We start from the raw sequence: 19,177 nt of genomic DNA, 5'->3' as shown, positions 1-19,177 counted from the left end.
ATGGCGTCTGGAGTGGACCAGGAGGGTCCGGGGTGCTCCTCTGTTGGAGGGGAGCAAGGGCCAGTCTGGAGCCACCAGACCAGAGATGGAAGTGTCGTGGTTCGTCGTCAGGAGGGCCACAAGCCAGCAGGCAAGTAGCCGGACAACGCGGTGAGCAGCAAAGAGCAGAAGGGCCCCACGCAGATCTCGTGGATGCTGGGGGGCTGGACTTCGGTGCTGGAGCTGCTCAGGGTTAGGGCTTCTCAAACCCCAAAGCACTCACTCGAGGATCCCTCGGTGGTCGTGCTGGATAAGCGTCGTGCAGTTTTGAAGATGGCCAGTCCCTCGAGGTCTCGTCACACCCACGAATCTCAGCTGGGCTGATGATGTAGGTAGAGGTCAGAGGTGCCAGGGAATCCGGGTCTCGTCGAGCTGGGCAGTCTTGATCCGGAGGATGGACTTGCAGCAAACCGCATGCGCTTAGATGGTGCCCGCTGGTGCAGGGTGGCTACTCCTTAGCCACAAGGGAGAGTCTTCAGAAAGGTTCAAGAGTTCTTTCGTGGAAAGTCATCAAGATTCAGAATTATCTATTTTGGGAAGGGGGCCCGCTCCTACCTTTATACTAAAGAAAGGGGCTGGCACGCGACTAGGTCCTGCCCATGGGTGGGACCAGGAAGGGGGGTGTTTACACCCCTCTCCCCTGTCCGGACTTTCCCCAGCTCAGGGGCTGGTGTGCCCCTGGAACTGGTTCAAGCCGGCATATGCACAGTGAGCACCGGGGTGCCACTTGCAGTCACCTTCCTCTCAGCCCTGCCTACCTGGGATACACAAAACCCTGTCTGGGATGGTGCTAGCACCGTCCCTGACAGGAAACCCTTTGTCCAAGCTCTCCTCGCTGGAAGGACTCCCAGCAGCAGGCGGTCAGACTTGTGTCTGTGGTGGCAGCATCCATTTTGTGATGCTGAGGCTCGAGTTAACTTTAACAGGGGTTCTCAGTTACATACATGTTGTGTCCCTCTAGAAGGGTGGAATGCTAACCACGTCACCAAAATTGGCGAGGGTTTAGTATTCCAATTCGTATGACACCTTACTCGACATGTTTTGATAAAGCGATACCAAAGTTGGCAAATAACCGCGAGGATTATAATGCACTTAAGAGTATATGGTACGCGTTATCATGGAACAGCTATTAGGACTTGGTTCCGCAAGCAGCAAACGGGCTCAGCTCATGCCAGAGCACCATCTCACATGATTCCAAACACTCTGCCTTCAGGATTGTTAAGGCCTGCCATAGGAGTGACTGATAGGAATACATGTGTCCATTTTAGGGTTAGATATAGGTTTACTATATCTCAAGCAAAGGGTGATTACACCACCTTGCCCCAGCTGTCGTGCAGCCAGTTGTGTCAGATTTAGATGGCCAGCCAGGGGTGGCATAATACCTACCAAGGTAGGCCCTGGGTACACCTATGCCCTGGGTACCTAAGGTACATTGTACAGGGACTGATAAGGTGACTCAGTATCCAATTACATATGCACCTAAGGTACATGGAATCCATTTTAGAGAGAGAGCAGTAGGCCTGGGGTCCTGAATAGCAGGGTCCCAGGTCAACTAAGACGAAAAACCAGCAAAACACCAGGCAAAAAGTTGGGGGTAACCATAGTCTGATATCCACCTTCCTACAGAGCATGCGTAGGATGTTGAAGCATGATGATGAGACGGCGTTGACTTGTCTGGTCATCGAGAGTGAAGAGTCCAGGATGACGCCCAAGTTCCGTGCGTGGTCCGTCGGTATGGGTGCTTTTCCTAGGGCCGTTGGCCACCAAGAGTCGTCCCAGGCGGAAGGGGAAGTACCTAAGATGAGGACTTCCGTTTTGTCCGAGTTCAGTTTAAGACGGCTGTGCTTCATCCACTCGGCTACTTCTTTCATCTCTTCATGTAGGTTGGTTTTGGCGGTGTTTGGATCTTTGGTGAGTGAGAGGATCAGTTGAGTGTCATCAGCGTAGGAGATGATGTTGAGGTTGTGTTGACGTGCGATGGTTGCGAGGGGGCTCATGTATACGTTGAAGAGGGTTGGGCTGAGAGAAGATCCTTGTGGAACGCTGCAGATGACTTCGGTGGCCTCTGACATAAAAGGTGGGAGGCGGACTCTCTGAGTTCTACCGGCGAGGAACGAGATGATCCAGTCCAGTGCTTTTCCTTGAATTCCGGTGTTTTTGAGGCGTTGTATAAGGGTGTTATGACAGACTGTGTCGAAGGCTGCAGAGAGGTCAAGGAGGATGAGGGCGACTGTGTCTCCGTTGTCCAGTAGTGTTCGAATGTCGTCTGTTGCTGCGATGAGGGCGGTTTTGGTGCTGTGTTTGGCTCTGAAGCCGGACTGTGAGGGGTCGAGGGATTTGTTGGTTTCGAGGAAGGCGGTGAGCTGATTGTTGATGGCTTTCTCAATGACTTTGGCTGGGAATGGGAGGAGCGAGATGGGGCGGTAGTTTTTGAGTCACTCTTTCGTAGCCCTGTCCTGAAAAAGAACTCGACTTCTTTTTCTGGATGAAAGCTCCTTGTTGCCTCGTGCCTGAACCGCTGTTCTCCTTGTGACGCGATGGATCTGAAACACCGGTCTTCTCGGCAGGCTCAGCAGGAGGGTAACGAAGTCAAGTGCGGCATCTTGACATGGCCCCTATTTATAGCTTGACTCAAGGCATTGTCAGTCACACTAAGGAAAACTTGCTTGCAACGTGACATCAAGCTGCAGAGCGCTTTGAGCAGGACCATGAACACGTTTTTCAAAACAAGCACGTATTTAAAAACCCGACAGACTGTTCAAAAAGTATTGCACATTCCTAAAATACTTGTAGAATTATGTTGATTATATCTGTGAATCTATGAACATTTCTTAAAGGAGAAAACAAAACCAGGACATGAAATAATTAATATTTAACCCCTTATCCGCATAATAATGTTACACTCTTTATGACATTATAAAAAGGATGTATGGAACATCCAAGGGTTTAACATGATTAAATCTGCTCTCTTGTGACCATAGACATAATGAACAAGATAATGCTGCATGTTGGTTCCTGACACCTCAGGGACCACTTACCCAGGGTCTTTTTTCTTAATAGGAGGGGAAAACTCGACCCCACCTTCCAATGCTTTTCCAGTCCCAGAAACCCTATCCCTGTGGCCTAATATGAGTGCCCTGTTACTTACCTAGGGCATCCACAAGACACGACATTGGGGATCAAAGGAGGAAGCCCCAGGGATTCTGTGGCCTCTCCGGCTCACCGCATGCACCTATCTCGAGTGAAGCGGGAGCCAACATAGCTCCTGCCTGGCGGGAGCAATCTGAGCTTCCCTACCCACAAGAGCTCGGGCAGCGAAACTAATGCCTGCGCCCACATACTTTTTTTGATTTGGTGTAGATACGTTCAGTAGTTTTTCAGCAATTAAGGGTCAACATTTATAGATATATTGAGATTTGGGAGTTGAATTAAAAAAGTCAAACTCCTCTTGAGTCAGATGCTTAATCTTAGGAAATTCTTTCACAGACTTACAGTTCCTCAAACCAATGCTGGTGGTCCCCCCTGAGTCAGATGCAAAAGCAACGACATTTTTTTCACGAAGCAGCATTTCCTCAAGGTGTGACTAGAGGTTCTTCGAGTCAGATGCAAAAGCTTCTAGGCCTGGATTTATAAACATTTCAAGTAACACAGCGTAGCAAGTGAAAATGCAGTGCTGAGCTGCGTGAAAGAGAGAGAGCAGAACTGCTCAATATTTCTGTCGAAATAGCACTGTCTGCAAAATACAGCCAACCTGGCCCCCTGAGTGTAAGAATGCGTGCATTATGCTCAGGGTAGTTGTTGCAATACACACGGGTGTGAAGACTATACTTAAGATAGTCATATCTTAGATATTAACGAAGACACTTCATCTGTCTTTTGGCGGCGTGCTTCATCATAGATACCTCCCCTCACCTGGGCAGGTGTACTACCACCCTAGAGAGCTTCAAGCAGACAAAACTAACTTTGGATGCTCGAAATAGCTTGAGTGCTCTGGACAAGGGCAGGGTTCCAGGTAAAAATGGCTAGGGGCAAAACCAGAAATTATCCTTTATTCAGTGGCTACCCATACCACACCTAAAATGAATGCTGGATGTATCCTTAACACATGTTGGTTCGTATCCACTCAACTTCTCTTGCCTACATATTTTAGCCAAAAAACCTTGGCCCATACAGGACAATCGTCTTTCCTCGGAGCTAACAACTCCTTGCCTGTCTACCGCCTGTGCTAAAGGAGTGTGTCTGAAAAGGAGGCATAAGGCTCTCCTACCTCACAGCAGGATGGTCTCCAATCTGGAGCATCGACAACAGAGGCACAAAGAGGTGTGGGGTTTCTGCACCTGGCTGTTGTCAGTCCACTGAAGGAGAGTTCATGAACAGACGAAATGGCGGCCTAAAGGGTTTCTCACCTTTTACAAAAGTACCACCCCACACCCTGACAGTCTATCAAATGGCATTGTTCAGGAAGACTAAATAGGGTTTCCTTGCTAAGCAAGATACATTACTGGACATCAAAAGCATCTAGGTTCTCGCCTTCTTGCTTCAGATATTTGAGCAGTATACTTTCAAAGTTGGAAACACAACTCTCACCTCTATCTTGTGTAAAGCTGGGCCTGGGGTATCTAAACTACAGTCCCCTGGCTCCTAAGAATCTGACTCATTCCCACATGATGCATGTACTATGCAGGCCGCATATATTAACATGTAAATGTAAATGTACAGGAATTTATATAGTGCAAATCACCAAGCAGTTTCTAAGCGCTTGCTTAGGGAACCCGTCCTGGTATTCCCCTGTGAGATAACCCCGGCAGGGTATCCGCAAGGTGAAAGCCAGGCATCTCGTCGCGAGGGGCCGTTGTGGAGATTAAGTAAGCTATTGCCCAGAGTCGCAGAGTGTGAACCCGTGAATCGAGTAGGCACCGGGGCGAGAATTGTCCATGGACATTTTAGGACTCAAGACCCCGCCGAGCCGGGAATTGAACCCTGGTCCCGGGCTGACCTCTGCTTCCAGGTCTGCCTCCTCTAACCAGGGAGCCACACTTCTCCACACATGCAGTCTGCATGCTAGTGATAGGGACTGGGTAGGTCCATTGTAACTTTACATGAAAAGGCCAGTAGGACCCTGCTCCAGAAACACAGATAAAAATGTCAAGTCACATTACGGAATCTCAAAACACGATAGGCTCCCACCAACACTCTACATACCAAACCCATGACAGGGACAGCTGTCTACTATCGGTCAATGAGGGCGTGCTTGGTGCACCCTTCAAGCTCACATGACAAGTGCAGGACCTATTCAAGCCAGGGACAGGCCTAGGCCTCAGTGCACACCCTGGATTATAAAGACGCCAATACCAAAAATCAAAACCGAATAACAGATACAAGCAGGCAAGCACTCAGAGGAAAGGACACCCCTGTACACCATACAGGGAACATTACAGTCCATACATTGAAGAGGTTTAGCCTCCTGCGTGTACTGCTCCTTTGTTTTCATCCAATTCTGTTTTCAGTTTCTTTGTCTCATCTTCTCTTAGTTTTGTTTTTGTTTGGGGTGTCATGATAGCAAGAGAGAGAGGTAGGAAGAGAGACATAGGAAGAGAGTGAGTGCGATGTGTGGAAGTGATATTTTCTCAACCTTCCAAACAACAGATAAAGTGCTTAGCTATATCTTATCAGTGCAGCTCAATGACATTATTGACAGGCTTCAGGTTTTTTTCCTATGAAATTTTCTGTTACTCAATTTTTCTCTCTCCTTTGTTTGTGCATGCAGGTCACATGGTTGGCGAAAATGTTTGGCACATATTCTGGCGTGCAAGAATGTGAGATTCATGTCAGTTTCCTGCCACTGAGCCATGCTGCTGCACAATTCTTCGACATCTGGCTACCAATATGCAATGGATGGACCATCTATTTTGCAAATAAGGATGCCTTAAAGGTACCTCAATGATAAGCAGTATTTGTGTGTGTAGTGAATAGAAATGTACTGTCTAATTTGTGTGTGTTTAATGCTCTACCTTTGCTCATTAATTAGTATCTTTAACAACTGCTACCAGAACTTGCACCTAAATGTTGAAAGACCCCTACCCCAGTACCCGCCACTATAAACCACTCCAGACCAGCTAAATGTATTCATAATGTTGAACAGCCTGAATTGGAGGCTCAAGCTTGATAAATAATATTGGGTATCATAAACCTTCCTCCTTAGCATCCATTAGCCCATAATTCCTTAGGAACAGCCTTTACGTCATCCCATCCCTTGGTAGCTTCCTTTCATATAATATATGGCACTCTTTCCAGCAGATATTTGCATAAAGAGTCCCTGCCACTGGTATTTCTGGAAGCGTCTGGTCTCTGCCCATGTTGATATGCGGTGGCTCACTTCACTGCTGACAGCCAGAGGAGAGTAAAGAGACAGACTAGCGCTACGATCAGAGACACACGGCGTTCCACCACGGACCGGCCGGTCCAGTGAACAACAGAACCCCACAAGTCTGAACGACTTTGAGAAAAGCTACCAACTTCACGCATCACTAAGGAACCTTGGAAGGTCCCCAGGCTGTAGGCCCAAACGGGCCTCATGCGAAGCGCTCCTGTTATAATCCAACGTCCTGATGAAGACCCCATCCTGAGGTTCTGAATCACCCGCACCTTTCAGGGGTCGAAACGTCGACTAGCATTACTCCTCATGTTTCCAAACATAGGACTAAATAATGGATAACTACGGAACCTATGTTTGAGATTGTTTTTGGAACCTTCAGATCTATATAGGCTGTAAAGGCTTTTCATTTTTCACTGTGATTTCTACTCAGTCACACCACCTTTACCCGGTCCCCACCTTCACCCCCACTTACCCATCCCTTCTAATTAACCCTTTTCCTCTATGCACCTTGAGCGCATTGACATGTTTTTGAGTTGATTTAAGGACATAGAAATGTGTTGATTCTAAGCTTATATTGCCAATGCATTAATTGCAATATCACCTACCCTCTGGGTTGAAATTCATGCAGTTTATAAACATAAGATGTGCTAAATAAATATGCACCGAATGTATTGAATCCTTTCTTTGTTTGTTGAGCTACATTGATGCCTTTGATAATATGAAAGCATTTTAACTGAGAAAACAAGTACTACTTTGAGAGTTTTTTCCTATTTGTTTATATTAGACTCCGACCCCTTATATGTGTACCTGATATGTTGATATCGGCAGGTGTTCACATCAGTGTAGACTGGAGACCAGCAGAGGAAATCTCTGTGAAACTTGCATAATATACTCCATTCAGAAAATCTTGATAGTTATTAGAGTTACGAAATGTAATGGCTACTAAAATATTTAACGTTTTGAAAACCTTTTTATTGAGACAAACACACAACTGCTGTGAAACCTAGGCACTCCCAGGATGATCTACAACATTGGCTCTCTAAAACATAGCCCAGGTACCCAAATATTACATACTAAAAGCTCCACTCACATTAGGATGTCCACCAAGTGGGCAAAAGAGAGAGGGCGGGAGAGGTCAGAGAGACACACATACAATCAATTCTCTGTGTGTTGACTATTGCACTGTAAAACAATTGTTATTATTGTAACTGCAGTTCCCCAACATTGGTATCTTTTATATATTCACATGCTTGAATCATTTCCTGTTGTCAGGCTGGGAATCCACAGTACATTAAAAAATAGTATATAGTGAAAATGGCCATAGACCTAAACAAACATTCTATATTTAGTAGCACAAACATCTCATTTGAAAGAACCCAAACATCAACCAATGAGGTGGAAGTTCCACCTAGAGGCCACATTAGCTCAGATTTCAAAGCAGAAGAGTGAGAATAAAACTGGATAAGCCTCTGACCGGGAAGGGGGAGGGTCGCATGTGAACATGTAAAGGATACCAATGTTGGAGAACTGGAGTTACTGAAAATAAGTAATTTCTGCGCAAACATTTAATATTTTATATATTCACCTGCTTGAATCAGAATAGCCGGCAGTACACATTATAATATATAAATATATGAAAAAGAGGCAAGCAGGCTCACCTTTAACGAAACAGGTTTCTGAGACCAGTCTGTGCCTTGGCTGCATCAGCCTCTATGTCCACATTGAGACAGTAGTGCTTTGTGAATGTATACCTGCTCTTCCAAGTGGCTGCACGGCAGATGTCCTTAAAGGGCACACCAACATAGAGTGGCACGGTTGACAGCATGACTCTGGTGGAATGTGCCCTCGCCCTAAAGTGGAATGGAAGCTTGGCCTTGGTGTGACAGAAAGCAATGCAGGCTGAGAGCCAATGAGCTTTCCCATTCTTCAACAGGGAAAAGCCTGAACACATGAGCATTCTTATGGCCGTTCTCCACGTTTTTTCCCGGACACTGACGGTAAACAAACCGAGAGAGGGAGCTGATCCAAGAATTGAAGAAAGGGAGAGAATACCAGGAAATGTGAAGCCAGACGCGAGAATGACATCAGGCATAACAAGCACTGGCGTTGCCAATAGGTCTCGCAGTAGGAAAGTTGGAGCTATTACAATTGCAAATAACAATGCCTTTTATTTTTGTTTTCATTTTAAAAACATAAAGGGCTTTGTCATTTACAAAACCAATAGCTCCAACTTTCCTACTGCGAGACCTATTGTGCACTGCACAGTGTGGGTGAAAGTGGCACTGCGTGTGTGTGAGTGGCGTTGCATGTGTGAGTGGCGTTGCATGTGTGAGTGGCGTTGCATGTGTGAGTGGCGTTGCATGTGTGAGTGGCGTTGCGTGTGTGAGTGGCGTTGCATGTGTGAGTGGTGTTGCGTGTGTGAGTGGCGTTGCGTGTGTGAGTGGCGTTGCGTGTGTGAGTGGTGTTGCATGTGTGAGTGGCGTTGCGTGTGTGAGTGGCGTTGCGTGGATGAGTGGCGTTGCGTGGATGAGTGGCGTTGCATGGATGAGTGGCGTTGCGTGGATGAGTGGCGTTGCGTGGATGAGTGGCATTGCTTGGATGAGTGGCGTTGCGTGGATGAGTGGCGTTGCGTGGATGAGTGGCGTTGCTTGGGTGAGTGGCGTTGCTTGGGTGAGTGGCGTTGCTTGGGTGAGTGTGGCATTGCGTGGGTGATAGTGGGATTGCGTGGGTGTGAGTGGCCTTGCGTGTCTGAAAGTGGTGCTGTGTGGGTGAAAGTGGCACTGTGTGGGTGTGAGTGGCTTTGCGTGAGTGAGTGAGTGAGTGGCGTTGCGTGGGTGAGTGGCGTTGCATGTGTGAGTGGTGTTGCTTGGGTGAGTGGCGTTGCATGTGTGAGTGGCGTTGCGTGGATGAGTGCGTTGTGTGGATGAGTGGCGTTGCGTGGATGAGTGGCGTTGCGTGGATGAGTGGCGTTGCGTGGATGAGTGGTGTTGCGTGGATGAGTGGCGTTGCGTGGATGAGTGGCGTTGCATGGATGAGTGGCGTTGCGTGGATGAGTGGCGTTGCGTGGATGAGTGGCATTGCGTGGATGAGTGGGGTTGCATGGGTGAGTTGTGTTGCGTGTGTGAGTGGTGTTGCTTGGGTGAGTTGTGTTGCGTGTGTGAGTGTGGCATTGCGTGGGTGATAGTGCGCTTGCGTGGGTGTGAGTGGCGTTGCGTGTCTGAAAGTGGTGCTGTGTGGGTGAAAGTGGCACTGCGTGGGTGTGAGTGGCTTTGCTTGAGTGAGTGAGTGAGTGGCGTTGCGTGGGTGAGTGGTGTTGCATGTGTGAGTGGTGTTGCGTGGGTGAGTGGCGTTGCATGTGTGAGGGGCGTTGCGTGGATGAGTGGCGTTGCGTGGATGAGTGGCGTTGCGTGGATGAGTGGCGTTGCGTGGATGAGTGGGGTTGCATGGATGAGTGGGGTTGCGTGTGTGAGTGGGGTTGCGTGTGTGAGTGGTGTTGCTTGGGTGAGTGGCGTTGCGTGGGTGAGTGTGGTGTTGCGTGGATGATAGTGGGCTTGCGTGGGTGTGAGTGGCGTTGCGTGTCTGTAAGTGTTGCTGTGTGGGTGAAAGTGGCACAGAGCCTTTGATGTGGCCTGGCGCAGGAGAAATGCTGCTGCTGCTAATTAAATATAAAAAGTGTTTAGGGACTCACGGCTGCCGAGAGTAACAAGGCAGTGCTGGGAGGGGGGTGCGCACCAACTGAAGTGCTCTGGTTGCACGGCCTGCGGCCGGCCGTGTGAAGTGATAAGCCTTTGAAGTACACTGGCATGCTGTGACGGAGGTGTGAGAGGTCTGGCAGGGAACAGATGGCCTGGCTGTGAAGCAGGGGGTGGGGCAGCACTGGGGAAGCCTGTGGGAGGGTGATTGATGCTTTTGATGTGGGGAGGGAGGAGAGCCTTTTGCGAGCCTGCAGGAGAAATGCTGCCGATGCGCGTGCATTTTTAATCACGTGATTCACGTGAACTTAAAGAAAACCGCGGCTGAAAACCCGAGGATTTTGGCCACTTGAATTCTCATTCCCTCAATGCGCTTGCGCGCATTGTAGGTCACGAGACCTAAAAAGGGAGGGGAAAGGATCGACCTCCAAGACTCCAATAAAAAAGAAGAAAGTAGCAGATCTGTCTTAAAAACATGCTGATACAGCTACGAGTTCTACGGATGAGGACTCGGTCAAGAGCACTAGACAGTGCAGCAGAAGTCAAACGCTTCAGAAAGTTTTGACTGCAAATCCAACTGATGAATATATATGAGTTGAAACTGCACACCAACATGTAAATCCTCCTGATAGAGTTTTTGATTTAAACCTACAGATTGAGGGAAACTTATCACACACCATTAAATCAATCTTCTGGTTACACCTATCGGATGACTATGATATCTTATTAGCTGAAGAAGACTGGCCTCCAGTCTTTGTTAGGGAACCACCCCGGGGGAGAAAGACATCGGAGTTGCCTTTTCTCCCACAGTGCCTGAAGACATCAGAGAGAGATTTACACCAGTGAATGAGCTGTAAAGCAGGCCTTAAACAGAAACCAAGTGGGTGGGATAGAGATTCTATTCCATGTGTTCTTCCTTTAAGCAGTCACAGGCTTGAGACCCTTTGATGCCAGAAGCCAAGTATGACATTAAAACAATACTGGATCAGTATAGTATAAAGGCCTAACAACACCTAGACTCTCTTCCATGAACATGCTCCTTTTTCACGTCTCCAAACCGGACGGCGGCTTTAGGATAGTCTTAGATTATAGGAACTTGAATTCACATACGCGAGCATACCCAATGCAAAATGCACATAGCACCGGTTTAGTGATGAACCTGGTTGGGAGAAAATATAAAACAACCCTGGATGATTCCAATCGACTCTTTAGTCAAAATATAGCACCTGAGAGTAAATATCTAACCGCCTTTAGTTCTGATGGAGTAAAATTTTCATTTTGACGTTTACTGACTGCTATAAGAACTGTCTTTTCTATTCGCAATGTGCATCACGGAGATCTTACAACGGGGAAACATCCTCAATAATGACTCCAGAACAACGAATTTTGGAGTCACGCAAGTCGAACAACGACTTGCTTGAACAACGACTTAGCCTTAGCCACAAATGTGCGTTGTTAAGTCGAAGTTGGTCTAGTGTTGGTGCAGGGCGGATTTCAGAGGAGCATCGGACAGGAACAGGTAAGAGGGTTTCGGGGTTGGAGGGCGGGTTGTGTTAGTTTTTTGGGGGTGGGAAGGGTTCGTGGGGTTGGCGGGGTTTGTGTTCGTTTTTAGGGGGTGAGGGTCTCAGGTTAGTTTTTAGGGGGTGGGAGAGTTCATGTTAGTTTTTAGGGGGTGGGAGGGGTTCTGGGTAGCTTTTAGGAGGTTGGGGGGTTCATGTAAGTTTTTAGGGGGTGGGAGGAGGAGGGTTATGAGGTAGGTATTAGGGAGTGGAAGGGGTTCGATTTCATTTTTAGGGTGTGGGTTTACCATGCATTCCTTTACCGTGAAAATTTGTGGTAAAGGAATGCATGATTAAAAAAATGGTGGCTTGTTTCTCCCATACAGGCACTAGAGGCAGGCACCAAAGCAAGCATTTCGAATGTTCGTGCCCTACACCCACGGTGGGTACAGTGGGCCTCACGAACAACGACTTAGCCTTAGCCACAAGTGTGCGTTGTTAAGTCGAAGTTGGTCTAGTGTTGGTGCAGGGCGGATTTCAGAGGAGCATCAGACATGAACATGTAAGAGGGTTTCGGGGTTGGAGGGCGGGTTATGTTAGTTTTTTGGGGGTGGAAGGGTTTGTGGGGTTGGCAGGGTTTGTGTTCGTTTTTAGGGGGTGGGGGTCTCAGGTTAGTTTTTAGGGGGTGGGAGGTTCGTGCTAGTTTTTAGGGGGTGGGAGGGTTTGTGCTAGTATTTGGTGGTGGGGAGGTTTGAGTTAGTTTTTTGGGAGGTGGGAGGGGTTTGTGATAGTTTTTATGGGGTGGGAGGGGATCGTGTTAGTTTTTAGGGGTGAGAGGGGTTCTGGGTAGCTTTTAGGAGGTTGGAGGTTCCTGTAAGTTTTTAGGGGGTGGGAGGAGAAGGGTTATGAGGCAGGTATTAGGGAGTGGAAGGGGTTTGATTTAGTTTTTAGGGGGTGGGTTTACCATACATTCCTTTACCGCAAAATTTGTGGTAAAGGAATGTATGATAAAAAAATAGTGGCTTGTTTCTCCCATACAGGCACTAGAGGCAGGCACCAAAGCAAACATTTCGAATGTTCGTGCCCTACACCCACGGTGGATAGAGTGGGCCTCTTCCTTAGGTGCTGTGGATGTAAAGTTCAAGTATGATTCCACTCCCTGCACAAATTATTTTCTCCAATGTGACCTACATGCCACTCCTACTTTATCTATTTTACCCTATCTATCTATTTTATTGAGACTTATCAGAGTGTATTTAAATGGATAGCTCTGCTCAACCATTGGTAGGAACAAAATGCAAGTACTCTGCAGCCTGCACAGTGGTGCAAGGTATGAAAGATGGGGTGTTCCATCCACAGAGCACCCATACTAAACAATGAGGGAACAACACTGCACAACACAAAGTACTGCCACTACGTCTGCGGCTCCGCGTCCATCGTGGGCGTCGTTGGCGCCGGGATGACGTCACCGGAATACTGTAGACGCCGCCCTCGCGCGCTGACGTCAGTTCTTATACACAGCTTTTCAGAGCCAGCAACGCAGAGCCATGATAAAAACCAGCACTGGTGCCATGAAACTAGGGCCCTGAAAGGGGATGACCTCAACCCTAGATATCGGTTCGCAGAACGGGGAGGATGGGTGGGGCGGTAAGGAATCTAATACTAACTACTGTTTCTTACAGATATATCGTTACCGAAGGTAAGTAACTTGTGCATCTGAAAGAAACAGGTTAGTATTAGATTCCTTAACTTAGAATAGATACCCCAGCAATACCAGCCCCGGTGGTGGGTCAGCGAACCAATGATCACAACAGAAAGTCCTGGACCGAACGGCCGAAAAAGCTGGACTTGGCTGTCCAGGCAGTAGTGTCTTGCGAACGTGTGCAGCGAGGCCCACGTAGCTGCCTGACAAATGTCCTGCAAGGGAACTCCCCGACCCAGGGCAGTAGTAGCCGCCGTGGCCCGAGTGGAATGGGCACGTAGCCCCACAGGAGGCTCCTTTTTAGCCAAAGAATAACAAGCCTTGATGCACAAGACGACTCATCGGGAAATGGCCAGTTTGTGCACCGCCCGTCCCTTCTTAGCGCCCACATAACCAACAAAGAGTTGGTCATCCACCCGGAACTGGCGTGTGCGATCCAGATAGTATGAGAGCGCACGTTTTGGGTCCAGACGGTGGAGCCTCTCTTCCTCTTTCGAGGGATGCGGAGGCCGAAAGAAGGTGGGTAAGGTGATGGACTGCCCGATGTGGAAGGCTGTGACTACCTTGGGCAGGAAAGAGGGTCGCATCTGTAACACAACTTTGTCCGGATGGACAGAAAGGAAAGGAGGTTTAGAAGAAAGGCCTGGAGCTCACTCACTCTCCTGGTAGAGGTGATGGCAACCAGGAATGCAGTCTTAAGGGTAAGAAGACGAAGAGGACAGTTATGAAGTGGCTCGAAGGGTGCGCACATCAGATTAGTCAGGACAAAGTTTAAGTCCCACTGAGGCATCACGAAAGGAACAGGAGGGAACATATGAGTGATGCCCTTCAAGAACCTATTTACAACTGGAGACTTGAACAAAGAGGGCTGATCAGGTAGCCTTAAGAAGGCGGAAATGGCAGAAAGGTAGCCCTTGATAATGCCCAGAGCAGAGCCCTGCTGGTCAAGAGGGAACCACAGCCTTTGCTGTGCACCATGCCACAAATTTGTTCCACCTGCAGGCGTATACCAATTTTGTGGAGGGACGCCTGGCTGCCAGAATGACATCACAGACTTCAGGAGGCAAGTCAAATGGCCTCAAATGTCATGGCTCAATCTCCATGCATGGAGCTGGAGGCTGGACAGGTTCGGGTGGAGGACCGTCCCCTGCTGCTGCGACAGAAGGTCCTCCTGAAAAGGCAGACGAATCGGGGATCGACTGACATGCTGAGAAGCTCGGGATACCAGTATCTTCGTGCCCAGTCCGGAGCCACAAGGATGACTTGGGCCCGGTTGCGCCTGATCTTCTTCAGCACTCTGGGCAGAAGTGGTATAGGCGGAAAGGCGTACAACAGACCGCAACTCCACTCGCGACGAACAGCGTCTCCGAGCAAGTGCTGCCTTGAAAATTCCAACGTGCAGACCTGATGACATTACGCATTCTCTTCTGTGGCGAATAGATCTAACCAAGGCTCTTACCACTTCTGAAAGAGTCCTTGCGCCACGTCCGAGTTCCATTGCCATTCGTGATCCATCATGCACCGACGGCTGAGTTCGTCCGCCTGGCGTTCAGGGAACCTGCCAGGTGTTGAACCACCAGGGTCACGCCCTGATGTTCCAGCCAATGTCAGAGGCGCAGCGCCTCCTGGCATAGGGTCCACGACCCCGCCCGCTCTGTTTGTTGGAGTACCACATGGTGGTGGTGTTGTCCGCGAACACCTGAACTACACTCCCCCAGACAGAGAGGAGGAATGCCTTCAGTGCAAGCCGGATCGCCCACAGCTCCAGAACTTTGATATGGAGCTGGGACTCCGCCGAAGACCAGAGTCTTCTGATCTCTGCCTCTCCCATGTGGCCCCCCAGCCCTGGAGGGACGCGCCCATCACAACTACGTGCTCCGGTTGGGGTAGGGAGAGGGATCTGCCACTGACCCAATCGCGGTCCGTGAGCCTCCACTGCAACTCTCTTGCAGTGCCCTCCGAGATCAAGACATGGTCAGACAAGTTGCCCTGATGCTGGGACCACTGAAACTTTAGGTCCCTCTGCAGAGCCCGCATCCGCCACCGGGCGTGATGCACCAGAAGGATGCAGGAAGCCATCAGTCCCAGAACCTGCAGCGTCAACCTTACGAGACTCAGGATAACGGCTGAAAGTTCAGAATCAGAGCCTGAATATCCTGAACCCGCTGTTCGGGAGGATAAACCCAAAACTGCACCGAGTCTAGAACCGCTCAGATGAAGAGGAGCTTCTGAGTGGGACACAGGTGAGACTTCGGCACATTGAGGCCCGCGTCAGCACCACACTATAAGCAGTCCCCTCCTCCGTAGCCACGGTAAGAGGGGAGACAAAGCCAGTGTCATGGGAGGTATCAAGAGCACTGGCCTCCCCTAGCTCCTCAATCCAGTCCTGGAAGGACTGACATTCACATGCCAGAGGGTCCTCAGACCCCTCCCAATAACCTTCGTCCTCCATCTCCTGAAACTCAGGGTCAAAGGATGGAGCCGGATCTGAGAAGAAATGCCCTTCAACTGGCGTCGAATGCGGCGTCGGTCGATGCCAGTCCGACGCCGAAACCGGACCGAGAGAGTGATCAGGGACAGCGTCGTGCGTGGAGGGTGACATGGGCGATACCCTGGGGGTCGTCGCCGGCGGGGTCGTGGGGTTTACCGGATCCAGCGGGAGCTTGCGGCGAGGGGACCGAAGTCGTCGACGGCGCCGGGGCGGGGCCAAAGCACCCAATGGCGCCGGGGCCGGAGCACCCGGTCCGCTTGAACTCCCAGTCGGGGCCGCGGAGCCCGGAGCCACCGCGGGACCTGACGGAGGAGAGAGTGACCTCATGGCCATGAGGAAGGCCTCAATCTCCTACGGCGTCGCATTCAGCCCAGGGACTGGCGGGTATGGAGCTTGCCGCGGCGCATGCCGCTCCGGTGGAGCCGCGAAGTCGGTGTCGCCCGAACCCTCGGCTGCGGCGCGCGAGCATCGGGGGGAGTCAGAAGAGCGATGGCGTCTCTTCGACTTCTTGTGCCTCTTACCTGAAGACTTGGAGCCTGAGGAATGGTTTTGACTCGTCGAGCTTCGATGACTGTGGCCCCGCGACCGGTCCCTCAACCCCCTTCTGGACCGGGACCTCGAGCGGCGCGGGCCGACTGCTGGAGCTCGAGATGCTTTGCGGGACCGCTCCCGCCTAGCCTTTGACGTCAAGGCCCGGCAGTCGGGGCACGACTGGTTGTCCCCAAGGCAATACAGGCACTGGCAGTGGGGATCGGTAACCAACATCAGTCGGTTGCAGTCGGTACAGGGCTTGACCCCGGGCATTCCCATCCGGCACCGAGAGTCGTGAAGACTCGAGAAGACATCAAAAAAATCAAAATGTTTTAGTCAAAAAGTGACTACGGTACTGCTTTCTCCGGACCTGCGCTAGCTGGCGTGGAAAAAAGAAGAACTGCGTCTAAGTACTCCGGCTACGTCATCCCGGCGCCAACGATGCCGACGACGGACGAGGAGCCACAGACGACGCCTACCGACGCGCAGGGGTACTGCTACGCAAAATGTTCTGGATCCAGTCTGACGCCTGGGGATATTCTAAGGTAAGGAATCTAATACTAACCTGTTTCTTTCAGATATTCTACTATTACTGAATGAACATTTCTTCCTACGAAGAACAATTTCCTAACCTGTGGTTCCTAAACTACAGCCACATTCTTCCTCCCACAGAGTTAGCAGAGATCTCTATGTTGGCAACATTACAGCCTGTCCTGTACCTGAGGGCATAACCTGAGAGAAGGTCCCTTATGTATATATATTTTTTTTAGATTATGGGACCACTGGGACATTGTAATTTCCATATTTAACTAAGGTTTCAATTAATGATATTTTGATTCTTCGTTCCGTTTCAGATGACAGAGACACAGAAACTTAAACGAATATAGTCTGATTTGCAGGTATATTCTACTGTAAATGATAATTATGCTTATCTGAATTCAGATAGTTACCCAGAAATGAATTGCTACTATCATTATGCACATTATTACATACATCGGACTAGCAATGAGAAAGAACGTTGTGAGGCATCATGCCTGGTAGTCCCCCTAACTTAGCGAAGTAATTCCCCTAATTTCAAAGTAAGGACAGATCAAACCCCTTGGCTTTCTATTTTTCACAGAAGCCACAACAGTTTAAAAATGTTTAATTATCGCTTACAAACTGATTTACTTCACTGAGTTTAGTCAGAATTTGGCTATACAGGGATATGAGAACTGGAAAAACAATATTGACGAGAAAAGCATTTCTGGAAGCAAATTTTGGCAGATCCAGGGCAAAGAAGTCCAAATAAGTAATACTTCTTAACAAAACTATCTAACAGACTACCTATCTGGAATTTGGAACTATGAAAGGACTTAAAGAAACCCTCTGTCCCCAAAGTTCACCTAACCCTGTTCACTGAATGATAACTTCAACTTAAAGAGTCTGAGCCTCTCATAAAAGAAATGGTTAAAAAAATAACCTACAATTCTACTAAATATTCTAGTGAGAGTTTGGCCTTATGATTTCGAGGTCTGCATTCATTGTTTCCTTTCCCACACTCCTGGACCTAATGCTAGTTATCCTGATCCGTGTTATAATGCACAGGTAACTGTAATTACCACATACAGTGTAGGTCAACTATGCCAAAGATGGTTCAAGTCTGCCGGCCGTGAATGAATGCTTTTCTCTGATTAAAGACAACATGGATTTTTCGGACTTCCTCTTTGGACCCCGTCCTAGCAGAAAGAAACAATTTCTGGTTACAGGAATATATGCAATACATAATGAATTAAATAAATACTCAGAGAATGAGCCTGGAGAGCGTATTAGGCAGATAGACCAAGAACATCTCCAAGCAGTTTTTAAAGTTATCGACAATGGAATGCATATGGTTTCCAAAGGAGTACTCATTACATCATATATTTTACTCAGTTTTACACCTCTCGAGGAGAGATCTGGGTTTGTTACAGCACGGACAAGATCCCTCCCCCCCGGTCATCACTTCCAAACTCACTTCCTTCCCCCCTCTGACCACAGCTACACTCTTTCCTCTGCTTCAAAAGGTAAAGTCTGGCTCCCCCCTAGACTTTGCCCCCGCTCGTATTTTGCGAGAAGTCTTCCTACACTGTCCTACCCCCCCCTCACACTCTTAAATGACTCACTTAAATCTGGAGTTGTCCCCACTGCCCATAAATTTGCGGCAGTTATCCCCATTCTAAAAAAACCTGGTGCCGACCCATCATCTCCTTCAAATTACCGTCCCATCTCCCTTCTACCCTATTTGGCCAAAGTCTTGGAGACCCACGTAACCAGCACCCTGAGTACCTACGTGGAAGCCAACCACTGCCTCTCCCCCCGGCAGGCGGGCTTTCGCCCCCTCCACTCGACGGAGAAGGTAGTGATCTCAGTGATGGACAGCCTAGGCGAGGGCATTGATACCAACGTCCCCCAGGCCCTCATTCTTTTAGACCTATCCGCCGCATTTGACACGGTGGACCACTCCATCCTTCTCACCCGTGTCAAGGCGGCGGGTATAGAGGGCCTGGCCCTCGCCTGGCTCAAGTCCTTCCTGAGTGACAGGGCTCAGGCAGTCCATCTTGCTGGTTTCACCGCTGCCTCTCGTAAGGTCGCATGTGGAGTTCCCCAAGGCTCTTCCCTCTCCCCTCTTTTGTTTAATTTATACATCTACCCCCTCATTTTTATGTTACAGCAGCTCGAGGTCACGGTGTTCAACTACGCCGATGACCTCCAGCTAATCTTCAACCTTTCCCACCCCTCCTCCTCTGCTTCAAATGTCCAATCCGTCATGTTGTTCATCCAGGATTGGATGAACTGCAACCACCTCAAACTCAACCCGGACAAGAC

The 19,177-nt window shown here is 49.1% G+C and overlaps 1 protein-coding gene across 1 annotated transcript in view; it reads left to right on the top strand.

Moving 5' to 3' along the window:
* The window catches only part of LOC147725883 (long-chain-fatty-acid--CoA ligase ACSBG2-like), a 661,758-nt gene that overhangs the window by 395,608 nt on the left and 246,973 nt on the right, over positions 1 to 19,177 (top strand). Inside the window, exon 7 of the mRNA XM_086962812.1 lies at positions 5,807 to 5,971. Within this exon, the coding sequence (XP_086818938.1) occupies positions 5,807 to 5,971 (165 nt within the window). The remainder of the gene's footprint in view (positions 1 to 5,806; positions 5,972 to 19,177) is intronic.

This window comes from Lissotriton vulgaris, chromosome 3_1, assembly GCF_964263255.1.
Source record: "Lissotriton vulgaris chromosome 3_1, aLisVul1.2, whole genome shotgun sequence".
Classification (NCBI taxonomy): domain Eukaryota; kingdom Metazoa; phylum Chordata; class Amphibia; order Caudata; family Salamandridae; genus Lissotriton; species Lissotriton vulgaris.
The sequence above is the reverse complement of the archived record's forward strand: the minus strand, read 5'-3'. Positions and strand labels throughout refer to the sequence as shown.